A 14261-nucleotide genomic window follows, 5' to 3' on the forward strand; every position below is an offset into this window, starting at 1 on the left:
AACCCCTTCATTAAACATCTCTTGTATTAATTTTTTTTTTCCTTCTGGTTGTGTTTATCCTTTTAAAGAAAGGCAAAGGAAACTATACACTTACAGCTATGTCTCCATGATATGAAATGTGTTGTCAATGTCAGACAGTCATATGTCTGTTATCTATCATGAATGCATTAATGGAATTTGGACAGCGTCAGCCGTCAACGCCGTCAAGTCGTCAACATCTATGCATAACATGTCTAAAAGAGTTGAATATAATTGAAATAATTTAATTTGTGGAAGTGAACTACTATGATGATAACCTAACGTTACAAATCAAATCTATATTGTGTACCAAAGCTTATCCACTACAGTGTTAGTGACAAGCATTTAACATAATATAAACCTAACTGTAAGAAATAACCCGACGTACATGACTATTATTGCATGACATAACCTTCGAATTGCGATTAAGTGATCAATTTTTGTTTCATAAATAAATAACAATGGATTATCAAAGAAAAAATGTTATAAACGTTGGTTCAAGGAAAAGTGAGGTGAGCTAATAGTTAATTAAAGTTATATTTTGTCATAAATTTGATAATCATAGGATATAAGATCACGTTAGGTTAGGATAGAGATATTGCATATATCATTCATATGTAATAAAATCGTACACGAGCCGCTTTGTACACAAATAAAAAATATTCGTTGTTTTATTCGTGTTACTAAAGTACTAAGGTTAAAGTATATTTTAGATTTTCAATTTCATTTCACTAATTTCTGTAAAATTTTGCATTTGTTATATTTCCAATAAATTCATAAACAAATCAGTTATCATAGGCGTATGAATTACCAGACATGGCTAGTGTTTAATATCGATTAAAACACTTAGTTAATACCTGGGTAGTTAACTGCTCTGTTAAGTAATGCCAGAGTTGCTCTGGGATCCAAACCAACTTTCATTTTATACTTATACCTCAAACAAGGAGACATACAAAGACTGTGTTAATTATTTCATTAATATATACAATAATATTAAATGTTATTTATTAATTAATCAATTGAACCATAATTTCAACTCTAGTCATGATAATGTAACAATATCAAAAAAATATTTTTAAATACAATTAAATTATGTATTCGTTGATTTATATGCATATTATCACTATTCTTACCCATTTATGAGTGCATTAGTTATAAATGCTTATTAATACATAGAAAATAACAACCTTCAAAGCGACGGCATAGCCTGAACTACATTTTTGTATGCCAATGTTAATATTAAACAAAATTGTTGACTAGTGAATTGGATTCCCATAAAATGATTTATTCTATTGAAATACATCTATCTCTGTCTACTGATACACAATATTTTCAATTATTAATACAGACAATAATTATTTTCTATGTTCATAATTTATCTGATTTATTCTGTGTAGTGTCTATGCATATTTCAAAGTATTTATTCTGTAAATATACAATATGATCATTTAGAGGTGGAGTGACATATTGACGTACTGAAAACTACAGATAAATGTGGAGATCTCAGTCCAGTACTAGGGCTATGTTTGCTAATAATAGTTACTCATTTATTAGTTTGCATAGAAAATTCTATCATATGTTACAAAAATATATATAAATCTCTATTAACAATAGATAGCTTTTAAACATGTAATTATTTTCAGCTGGCACTCATACAAACCAACTTTGTAATAGACAGCTTAAAGAAAGTACATCCAGAGAAGGAGTTCAAGATTGGTAAGTTCTCAAATAAATTCTAATCTGATCAATACAGAATGCTAGCCTGTAATGCAATAAAATTTAATTTTAATTGATACAATCATAATACATATTTAAAACTACATATATTAAATAACTGTGGACAATTTACACAGCGCCATCTAGTCCCACTATAAGCAGAGCTTGATATGAGTACTAGACAACTGATATAAATACTTAGATATTTTGTTTTTGTAAATACATACATACATAATATACATAGAAAACACCCAGACTGATACAAATAACCATAATCATGAACTGTGTGACAAATCGAAACTGCTCTTTTATCAAGGAAGGCTAATAGGCTATATTATAGCCTGTTATATGTGGGCTATCCAACACTAAAGGAGTTTTCATTATAGTATGCATAGAAGAGATTACTCCAAACAACTAAGCTAGCTCCTTAGAATGTTAATTACCTTTGTATTTTTTTCAGTTACCATGACAACTTTAGGAGACCGCATATTAAATGTGTCTCTGCCTAAGATAGGTGAGAAGGCACTCTTCACAAAGGATCTCGAAGATGCTCTTAGAAATAACACTGTTGACTTTGTAGCTCTATGTGCATTTTCCTTTTGATAACACGCCCATAAAAGACATCTTCCCACAACACTGCTCTCAAATCGGATGGACTACCAAAGGATGCAGGCGTTTTATCGCCACTGCTGTGGACGGTAGACCAGCTCTTAGTCTTTGAAAGGTAAGGCACACAATTAATAATAATAATAATCATCATAGTTAAATGGTGTAAGGAAAATGAATTATCAGTAAATCCTGATAAAACAGTAATTGTTCACAAAAAGGAAGAAACTTGACAAACAGAATATTGCCATCTCGACCAAAAACTGACATGGAACACACACATAGACAACATAACTCAAAAGGCGAAAACCTAAGCCGACGGGTAGCCCAGATGGGGAATCAACCCCAAATTGCCCTATGGCTTTATACAGCAGTGGTAGCTAAAGCTTGTATTATGGGTACTAGATTACTGATATAAATACATATATAACTTTTTTCGTTAATACATACATATTGTTCATAGATTACACCCAGACTGATACAAACACTCATACTCATGAAATACAAATGTTTGTGCCATACGAGCAATCGAACCTGCGACCATCGGACGTAAAGCGATGTGCTAAACCTAAACTTATTAGAAACTGTATCCTGCTACTAAATGAAGTAGGAAGCAGAAATAATATTATACTGAGATGGGTCCCCGGGCATTCAAATATTGAAGGCTAGACCACCAAGGTTGTCAATTGTGTTAAATCTTTTAAGTACCATCTCATTAATATAGTCAGTAATAAAATACTGCACTGTCTATATTAGAATATGTCCCTCTTCTTGAAAGGAAACAATACCCCAGAAAGATAATCACATAAATCCCTACTGATATTATAAATTTTCACAAATAAAGAACCTAATAAATTTTAATGAAATTTGACAAAGATACATTATATTATAAGGACAGACATAGGCTATCATTTATCTAAACATACTCTGATTAAAGATTCAATGAAGTAATAAAAGTTATTATTTTATTATGGAATAGAAACTCTACAATTTTATTATAATCTATAGGCCACTTCACTATAATAATACTTTAAACGATTTTACTCAAAATTGTCTTTAAAACATTGACAACGTGTTTTAAAGACAATTTTAAGTAAAATCGTTTGTTCGCGCCACTTGGCACATAACATTCTTATATTGTTTTAAATATTATGCCAGTAGGCAGGAAATTTATATCCATACTCAGCCTAATGTACTAGTGAAATAGCATGACTATACATTTATAACACTATCAAATGTAAAGGGGTCGTATCAGTTTATCAATGTATGAAGCTGTCGACGCATATTTAGTATCGGAATACGTTTTTAATATCATGTATAGATTAAGAATTATAATACATACATTACACTACCAGTCTATGTATCCCGGATGACATTGTTTACTAGGGATGCCAACCGCACGAGAAATCTCGTATAAATAATAGTACTTTAGCCTTATTATAAATCTTTTTCATCCTACTAAAAGTTTCTATGAGGTTTTGACCTACGAAAATCGGTTTAAATACGATGTTAAAGAATCAAATTGAACCAATGTATATGATTTTTTATTTTTTGTACAAGCCTAATTGTTTTAAGCTTGGCAACCCTGTAGTTTACCGTGCGGAGAAAATCATAATAGAAACAGGAAGGCGATTCGCATGATAGGTTTTAAAGTCTTTAAATTTTGTTTGTTACTTTATATATTTGGCGGAAGGCTATTTCATTATCTGATCTAATTATAAGATCTGTTTGTTGCGCCCTTCCCGTTCAATATCGCTGTCAACCTTGAGGTCAGAGTCAAGACGTACGAAATATTTGAATTTATCTACCCTTTTGAACGCTATACCATTTAGTTTGACTTCCGGAAGATCATCTGTATTTTTTGCCTCCGCCCTCAAAGATTACGACTTTATTTTATTATAAACCAGACCGTGCCAACTCGCATTTGACTTACAGATAGCCATAAGTTTTCCAAGTCTACATACTGACGCACTCAGAAGCACCATGTAGTCCGCATAACTTATATTATTTACATTCACATCGTCTATATGACAGCCGACATGAGTTCTACCTAAGCAACTATCAGGCCATTCATATACAGATTCATTTATTGTATAACTTTAGTCAGGTGGTTTATATATATTGACAGGGAAGATCCCAGAGATGCCTTAGTGCTGCGACAGGAGTTCAAAGAGCACACATTGTCTACACTTCCAGCCGGCTCCGTTATTGGTAAGCATCTTAAAGGTTTCACTAATGAAGTATAATCTTAATGTTATAAACGCGGAAGTTTGTGAGTATGGATGGATGGATGTTTGTTACTCCTTCCTTCCTTCCCGCCCTTCATAGCTTTTAGCTTCTGGGGCTGGGTTGATATCTCCCTGCTAAAGTGCATTTGTTCCGGGGTGGTGAGATTCCAGGTTTATACCCTGTGATTGTAATTGTATGTTTAAAAAAAGAATACTATGACAATATCCATCCAGGGACAAAAATACTTACACTCGGGGATAGTCGCATCCGGAAAAGAACCCAGAATAAAGGGACTCGCACCAACGTTCCACTGAAAATTAGTGCTGCAGCACCAACTATGTGGAGACCCTATCAACTTATAGCGCAACATTAGCTCATAAGTTATTTTCTATTTTACTAGATTGTATTATACAATGAAAGCTGAATAGACTATTATAAATGTAAAAGTAAATCAAAATCAGACAAGTCAATATATATTCCTAAAAAATACAGTAAAATTAACAACCTCCTTCTTTCTAGTCGGATGAAAGTACAGACGATGTGATTACGATATACTTTTTATAGATAACTGTTTGGAGTAAAGATAACGTAATCATAACACTGATAGTGATGATCTGAGATTAGTTCCCACAGTAACAAAATTTACTATCTATTTATGTGTCATAATAAATATTTGAGGGTCATGGTAGTCTAGCGGTTTAGCACACCTATACGATGTACGCGGGTTCAATTCCTTGCACGGCACAAACATTTGTATTCATGAGTACCTATGATAAATACATAGATACTTTTTTTTTTGGGATGGATGGGGTTGACAAAATCTTACATTGTGGCCTTTTTATCGAGGAGTCATCTTCGTGTAAAAAAATCATCAAATCTACGACACCTTACGCCCCGAGTCTCAGATTCTATGACGTTTATTTCAACTTTCATATCAGAACATAAAATTTATACTAGTAAAATGTGATGTAAAATGGACTGAAAATTTATGCATGGCCCCTTATGACAAACAAGTTGACAGCGCGTATGATAGAGTATGGTGACCTTCAGCACCATACATATCATAGAACAAATTGCGTAACATCAGTGATTAACAGACCAACAAAATAATACCACTTTCTTGTTCACTAGTGTTTATAATAAGTGATTTTACAAAATAAAAATGTATTCTTAACACGACATATTATGGTATCAAACTAAGTTTAATTAATCATTTTTAAATTTCGAATCTTCATATATATAAAAATTGACGGCCTCGGTGATTTAGTGGTGCAGCCTTACTTCCGATGGTCGCGGGTTCGATTCCTCGCAGGGCATAAACATTTTTATTCATGAGTATGATTGTTTGTATCGATTTCGGTGTTTTCTATGTATAATATAATAATATATATGTATTTACGACAAAAATCGATGTATTTGTATCAGTTATCTATCTAGTGCCCATAACACAAGGTTTAGCTAGCTTAACTTGGATGTAGATGGCGCTGTGTAAAATGTATTAAGATTATTATTATTATAATAAAAAGTAAAATATAGTTAGATAACAATGTAGGTTTTATATCCATACGGTTTTTTTCCTGCTGCTTATTGGCAATCTCATTATTTTAAACAATAGTTTTTTATATACCACGATGGTGGCACAGGACCCATCTGATGGTAAACGTAGTCTATGGACGCCTGAAACACCAGGGGTGTTACGTGCGTATAAAACATATACGACATTTTTGTTTATACAACAGTTTGTTGTAAAACCTTATGCAATTGCCATAAAACGAAACTAACTTTAGCTAAACGACATTTAGGTAAAATCAGTTTGTTATTATTACGTAAGCTTTTATTAGTGCTAACTCTTTTAAAATTGTGTATTATTTTCCTGGCATACATGCTATTTTCTTAAATGTAATTTAATAATAGTATGCTTATAATGAACCCAGGTACATCATCACTGCGTCGCACAGCACAACTCCGCAGCGCGTACCCACAGCTCTCTGTATTGGATGTGCGAGGTAATCTCAACACGAGGCTTCGCAAATTGGACGCGGAAGACAGCGAGTATTCCGCTTTACTGCTCGCAAGCGCTGGGTTACAGCGGATGGGATGGGCAGACAGGATTTCCAAGGTAAATATTTTGTTGTACATTCAAACTATAAAATAAAATGTATTAATCGATCTTAATCAATCGTGTGGATCTATTGTAAACTCTATTTAATTATATAAAAAATTGTATATTATGTTATGGTGTTTTTTCAATGTATCATAATGGAATGGTGCACCCGTTACCGCTGACGATTAACACTGTCGGACACCAGTGGAGGATGATAAGATAAAAATTAAATCAGTTCAATTAGCCCGTCTTAACCAAATCACCAGGAATTTGTCATGATGGTTTAATAGGGGAACCGCGTGGAGGTCAACCTTACATAGTACTATGAGTCCACATTATTAACAATCCCCTTTCCCCGTGCCATAGGTGTTGCCATGCGCCGAAATGTTATACGCTGTAGGGCAGGGGGCCTTAGCAGTGGAATGTAGAACTGACAACCATGAAATACTAGCTATGTTGGCACCGTTCAACCACGCAGACACTTACCTCAGGGTGCTGGCTGAAAGAAACTTCCTCAAGACATTAGGTAGGTCATAGTATAAAAGTAAAAATATAGTTAACAAAGCAACCTACTGTACCTACTGCACCTGACAATAGCCCAACAACCCTATAAAAAATATCAACTGATGATTCACAGGTGGTGGTTGCAGTGCTCCTGTAGGTGTATCTACGAGACTGAAACAACAAGACGCGCAATACAAGCTGACTATAACTGGTGCTGTTTGGAGTCTAGACGGCACGACCAAGATAGCCCACACTCTAGAACAAACGTTTGATCAAATAAAGAAATCATCTAAACACAAGCTAAGCCCAACGGAAGAGAACGGACAGAAGAAATCTAAACTCGAAAATGGTATTGAAAATGAAGCTGTCAATCCTATAGAAGAATTAAATAGACGAATAACTAACGGTGGACCCAATATGAACTGTGTAGATTTGAGAACCCCGGCACAAATAGAGGCTTTGAAGAGTGATGTGCAAGTGTTTTGTGGGCTGATCGAAAATAGTAGTATACCTATCGAGGTCATAGAAAAATGTGCCAATATTGGCATGGATTTAGCCAATATATTAATATCAAATGGTGCTATAGAAGTAATGAAGGTATCTCAGGATATAATAAGGAGTTCTACGGAGAAAATCTCATGATCATCATTGATTAATACAATTTATACAAATACAAAAGGTTTACACAGAAATAGATGATATATGGTGCTATATATTTCAATTTATATGAAAATTATGTAACCCATTGCGGAAGTAATTACAAAATTATTTTAAAGTGCCCGATCGAACTTAGGATGACAGTTTCAGCTAGTTTCGGTGTAAAAATCGGATTTTCTGTTTCGTTTCGTATTGACCATAACCATATTTTTGTTAGTAGTAATTAAATGATTTGTTGTCACTAGACAAGGAGACTAATATTCAGACGTAATAATTCTACTTATAGAAGCAAATATTTAAAAAAATTAAAGGTATAACAAGAGAAACCTTAAAAACGTTTTCGCCGAAAGTCAAAAGGAAATGCAGTTTTGGTTGTAAATTTTATCGACACTACTTGACAGCGAACCTCTTATAAATATCAGTATATTTTTGTCAATTCTCTACACCTTTTTAGGCATCAATTGATAGAAAATGAAAACCATAATTAATTAGACAAATGCCATGTTCGCCATCCCGATACAGACTGGTAAAAGTAACCTGCATACATACACCTTTTTTTTACTTGGGGAATATCCCTCTGGGAGACACGTCCGTCTTAGGGGTTGAATGAACGGGTATTGTGAGACTCCTAATTACTAAAAACACCCGGTATTCCTCCTCGCCACCATAGTGCCGGGGTCGCAGGAACGAGTTCGCAATCGACCGCATCTCACACACTATATTGTGTTGCACATGGTGCCTTTTATGCATCGCCATTCCTGAGGAATAGGTCTCCATGTCCTATTATTCATCATCACTACGTCGTACTACATATTAGATTGGAATACAACATGTAAAGCAAGCTGCTTGCCGGTAGAATTAGCTAAAGGAGAAATTACGCAGACTTACTTTCTCTCACATTGCTACATATATTTTGATTCATATCTACGGGTTATTGTAGTTCTCTATTATGTTAAAATTTATAATTGTAAATATGTAATGGTGAAGAATTTAGTGATATATTTAATAATAATTTTCCAAGGGTATATAAGATGATCAAAAAAATTAAATAAATGAAATATTTTTCATACTATTGTATGTAAACTGAAGATCATTTATGTACAATTTTTTTGTAACACTTATTACTTACATACTTTTTGTAATTGTGGGAGAAATGCCATTCAGTCCAGGTAATAATTTTTACGTCCCTAATTAGCGACCTGCCATAATTTTTTTTATTAAATACTTTTTATAGATAACAAGCGGACGTAGGGGTAGGCCCTACGTCCGCTACTTTTGGTAACCATAGCCTACATGAACAGCACTATGGATATCATGCACCCGCGATACCACTATTGCGTTGCCATTCCAGAGTGAGACGTCATACCTATTATCATGAAATATCACTTTACTCCCTAAACTGAACAATTGATGGTATTCCTTCCGTATATAAGTACATAATTAATATAAACATTGTTAGAAATGTTGTTATACTCAATATTAGTAGTACGTCAATTTGGTTATTGTTGTATTTTATTATTTATGTGGATTGGGGGCTATTATAAGTACTTAATAGTCAAAATTGTTTTTAACATTAAATAAATTTTATGACTATGTGTTTTTTTTTATTAATATGTACCCATTTTTCTATGTATCCTGTTACTTTGAAGTCTCAGCGGTCTAGCAGTCTAACACAATACTTCCAATGATCGTACTTAAATAGAATGGTGCACCCGCCCGCGCTAATGGTATAAGCTGACGGGGCACCAGTGCAGGACCATAACATGAACACGAGGTCAGGTCAGTTAGCCCATCCTGTCAAATTAACTAGGAATTTCTTTCAGGGCAACCGTGTGAAAGTCAAGCTGAGATGATATATTGCTAGCTCATGACCCCTGTCATGCTCAGTCCACATTACTAATAATTCTCTTTCCCCCTCTATGATTGTATTGGTCTGGATATGTAAGCAGTTTTTTAGAGCTGTACAGCTGTTTGTTTTTAATTGGGATTAGATGGTGTTGTGTGGATTGCCCTGAGTAATTATATAATTCTATTGAAGTACATATATTATAATATTAATATTTTTCATAATTTTACATTTACATAGAAAAACGAGATAAACAATAATAAAAAAATCTCTGATTTCGTATAATATTTTTATTTCACAATAAAATCCTCAATCAAAACTCACAAGCATACTTAACAGTTGTGAACACAAAAACACTAACAAAATACACTAATTTCACCTGTCTCATGTCGCATTCTATCTGCGTGGTCTTCAGAAAACGGTGGACATTTTTAAATTTGTATCACAGCCAATGCTACTTTAAAATTTTAACAGGTCATTTTCATTGTTGTGAAGACATGATAAACTAAATAATTATATAAATAACAAGTTAAATAGCAGATACTAAAATTAACTACAAACTATTTATTCATACATTACATTAGATAATCTTATCAGAAAGTGAGAAAGAATGAAAGGTAATTAGGCATTAATATTAGAGATTGTAACATGTAACATTACAATATTACATACTCAATTCGACACGGTTCAATACTCACAGAATTGATGTTGGTGGTTTGAAATAGAGAGAAACCTAGCAGACAATACTAAAAAGGCACTTTCCGTTAGTGAGTACATAAACATTATTATACCACAGCAAAACTTATCTTGTTGTTTAGCCCAAAGAGTCCACTTTTCAGAAGTCATAATTAAATTAATTTGTATCGCAAAATATATTTAGCATCTTTTATACAATAATAACAGTAATACAATCTGAATATATGATATTAATCATAGTCAGTTATATTATAATATTTTATGGAAAACGTAATGCAATCAAAATACACTGGAATAAAATATTTAATAATAGTTTTCAAACAAATAAAATCAAAGTTTACAATTTTTATATATTGTATATTGCTTACGTTTGTAATGAAATAACTAAGTCTCATTCAGGCAATGAAATATGAATTTATAATTAATAATATAAATTTTCATTAATTAACACATTGCGTTCCTCAAACTATTGTATTTTATTTTATCTACCAAAACAGTATCCTACATGTTTGTAGGTAAGCAGGCTCTTAATGAAATTGTACGCAAAAACGGAACAGGCCTACATCTCTGTAACAGAAGTGTGAGACTTCATAAACAACAGTTTATTCTACATCCTCCTCTTGTAGTACATTACCGCTGGCTTTCATGTTTGCTCGGAGACGCTCAGACACCTCGGGCAACTTCTTCAAGAGTAGATGGAAGATTGGTGCTGGCATAGTTTGTTGAAGCACCTGTATAAGCAGTGTGTATATAGAAACTTATAAAATTCTTCTTAACGCTCTAGTTTCGCATTTTTAATTACCTAGGATTATTCTTATCTAATCTAATATTATAACTGTGAAAGTATGTTTTACACATTTATACATTATTTTATATATTATTTATATTATTATATATATTATTTTTTGGTATTGAGATATACAACTCTAGACATGGTTATGTTAATTTCCAGCGAAAGAATTTACAGGCGGTGTGGTGAAGGGTAATTTTTGTATGAAACTTTTTATTTATTATACCTCAAACTTTGTATTCATTATATTTGACAATATAAAAGCGCGATAAATTAATAAATCAATACTGAAAAACAATGACGGCGACACCACAGAAAACTGTTTACATGGCTACCTCAGGCTCACTTATTTCAGCCAGCAATCAGCTTGTTTTGTAAGCTGTTTCATTTGTAGGGTGCAGATTAGGCAGTGAAATTACAGTATAAGAGGCATATCTTAGTCCTCTGGAATGACAGATATGATATTGCAGGTGTCACATCATAATGGTTTGTCTATCTATAGATGACAGCTACTGCTTACCATCAGCACAGCAGGTGGGCCATCAGCTTGTTTGCCATTCCAATAACATAAAATAAAAAAGTTCTCTATGTACCAACAAGAATATAGAATTTAGTTTTGATACTCACACTAAGCAACTGCTGTGTCTGACCACATACCGCAACAGCTTGTCCGAGGTGCTCCACTCCGGCTTCCAGATCGCCAGCAGCTAAAAGCTCTTCACCTAATTGAATCTGTAACATTTATTATTAACAGTATAGATTTGTTTGTAAACATGACATTTAAAAAAATCTCTGTGAGGTTAGAGCTTCTAAAATATACTGAAATTGGTTTAAGTAATCAATTTAAAATATTTTGTTGGTCAGTCAAAGAACATTAATAGTATCCTAATTCTAATACACAATTTGATTTATTAACCAATTATCATAACTTTTTGTATTGGTCATGGAGAAAAACATAAATTAATGTATCATCCAGAAACATGAATGATTATGCTAGAAGATAGAAACTGTTTTTTAACTATATCTATGACATCAGTTATGTGTATATGATATTGGATAGATGAGGAGCAAGTTATTATGTTTGAGATCAACTTTTCAGCATTCTATTGGAACCAGGTCCATCATGTAAGAGACAGGCAAACTCCAATGTTTAAGGGGTCCCTTGGCAATATATGTCAACACTCACTCCAACCAAGCCTGCTAGTGCAACTTTATATACACATTCTAGTATAGAACTTAGTAGAGTTCTAGTCAGACCAAATTTTTTAGATTGTAGAGAGATTTTGCTGGTATACATGTCATTCTATTTATAATTTTCCAAAGCTTCTGAATTGTACATCATACCTGCTGCAAGAAGAACCTCTGCATAGCCTCATGGTCACTCATGTCAGGCAATGGGCCACCTAATGTGTGTGACCGTGATGAATTCTGATGTGCCTTCTGTCTGCCTATAATAAAAATTTCAATAAATATAGTAACCTATATAGTTCAATAGAAATGAAGGAAGTAGACTTTGCAAAAAGTTGTTGCAAGTGCCTCATTAACATGTTAAAGACCATATTGAACAATCTTATTTCTCATATAGGGAATGGCATTTTTTTTATTGTTAATTACACACATTATTTTTTAAATATTTTTAGTGTGCAATAATTTGAGGTAGACATTATTTAACCCCTAGATTTATATCAAAGTGGTCACCTGGTCCAAACATGTAAATTTACTTTAGTTGCGGAGTGACCCACCAGTGGCCATGCGGTCTTTAACATGGTAAGATTGAGCCACTAAGCAGCTTGCTTTAAATGATGTGTTTCGCTTGTAGGATGACATTAGGCAGTAATATTACAGTATAAGGGGCATGATATCTTATTCATCCAGAATGGCAATGCATAAGTGGTGCTGGTGCCATTCAAATATGTATGAAATAGTCACCACTTACCCTCAGGTGAACCTTCAACTTATTTACCATTACAATTGCATAAAAAAATGCTAAATTAAGAATAATATTGTTCTTTCATGGTTAATATGTTCCAGTATTTTATTCATATTATTGAAAGTGTCTCAGTCACCCATTAACAATTAAGTGGATAAAAAAATATTATATTGTAATATTCACATTCAGGCATTCATTTATAGCAATAAGAAAACTATGAACTTCGATCTGTCGTCTATTATTTATTTAGTCGTGAACATTTGGCAACCGCCTCAATGCCGCCGCTCTTACGTTATAGTTATTGAGTTTTAATTATTCAACTAAAACTTATATGACAGTTGTTAACTGATTACGGAAATACATAGTGAAAGAGAAAATGATTATTATATTTAGTGCACATTACTATAGTACGAATAGTAGTGGTGTAATTTAAGGTTATAACTTGCACAATGTCACAAGTGTGTCATAATATAATGTATCAATCTATGAATTTAAGTGATGGTGTATGGGTATCAATATTTTAAAGCAATGAATTAATAATATAATTATACTAACGTTCTCTCAACTTCTTTTTGAAAAGGGGATCCTTACGACGTTGTTGATCAAAATATACACAGTATCCAAGGAATAATGTTCCAGCTATTCCAGCTGCAATTCCAAGGGTAGTACGTGTTATCTCCATATTTATAACAAACCTAACGTGATTTATTTAATTAAAAAGATTCCGTCTGTTACAAAATTTGGAATCAGCCATTTAAAATTTAATGAAATGAATGATATGATTTGAATTAAATGAAACTTGAATGAATGGTTCCAAATGAATGAATGAGTGACACTGAATGTGGGCAAATTTTCTTGTTACGTAACTGTTGGCAACTTTAATTCAGTGTTACATTAGTAAAATAAAAATGAGGAGGAAAACTAGAGAAAAGAAATAATTGGTTACGTTAGTGAGAAATAATAAAATTACTTAAAAGTATATCAACTTTATGTAACAAAAATTCTATTTACTTGTACATACAAAAATTTATTAATTTTAATTACATTTAGTGTTTGTTTTGATTACTGATAAATATTGTTGCCCTATTAAAAATTAACACTTGTACACATGCCCAAAATTCATCTTTTAAAAATACTTTACCTATTTAAAGAATAAAAATTTTTA

The 14261-nt window shown here is 32.8% G+C and overlaps 2 protein-coding genes across 2 annotated transcripts; one reads left to right on the forward strand and one right to left on the reverse strand.

Moving 5' to 3' along the window:
• The first annotated feature begins 205 nt into the window (after positions 1-205).
• On the forward strand, positions 206-8161 carry LOC131841446 (porphobilinogen deaminase). Its single transcript, XM_059189766.1, is given in 7 exon segments — positions 206-530; positions 1662-1734; positions 2195-2408; positions 4469-4551; positions 6504-6688; positions 7040-7199; positions 7311-8161. Coding segments are annotated over 7 exon segments (1275 nt in total). The 5' UTR covers positions 206-479; the 3' UTR covers positions 7820-8161.
• A 2736-nt stretch (positions 8162-10897) lies between these two features.
• On the reverse strand, positions 10898-13874 carry LOC131841443 (mitochondrial import receptor subunit TOM20 homolog). The gene is made up of 4 exons (XM_059189762.1): positions 13652-13874; positions 12511-12614; positions 11794-11898; positions 10898-11107 (listed from the first exon to the last, which is right to left on the reverse strand). The coding sequence occupies exons 1-4, from the start codon at positions 13776-13778 to the stop codon at positions 10979-10981; spliced, it is 465 nt and encodes a 154-aa protein (XP_059045745.1). The 5' UTR covers positions 13779-13874; the 3' UTR covers positions 10898-10978.
• Between the last annotated feature and the right edge of the window lie 387 nt (positions 13875-14261).

Source organism: Achroia grisella, unplaced genomic scaffold, assembly GCF_030625045.1.
Source record: "Achroia grisella isolate CSIRO2021 unplaced genomic scaffold, CSIRO_AGI_Agris_v1 utg170, whole genome shotgun sequence".
Taxonomy (NCBI): domain Eukaryota; kingdom Metazoa; phylum Arthropoda; class Insecta; order Lepidoptera; family Pyralidae; genus Achroia; species Achroia grisella.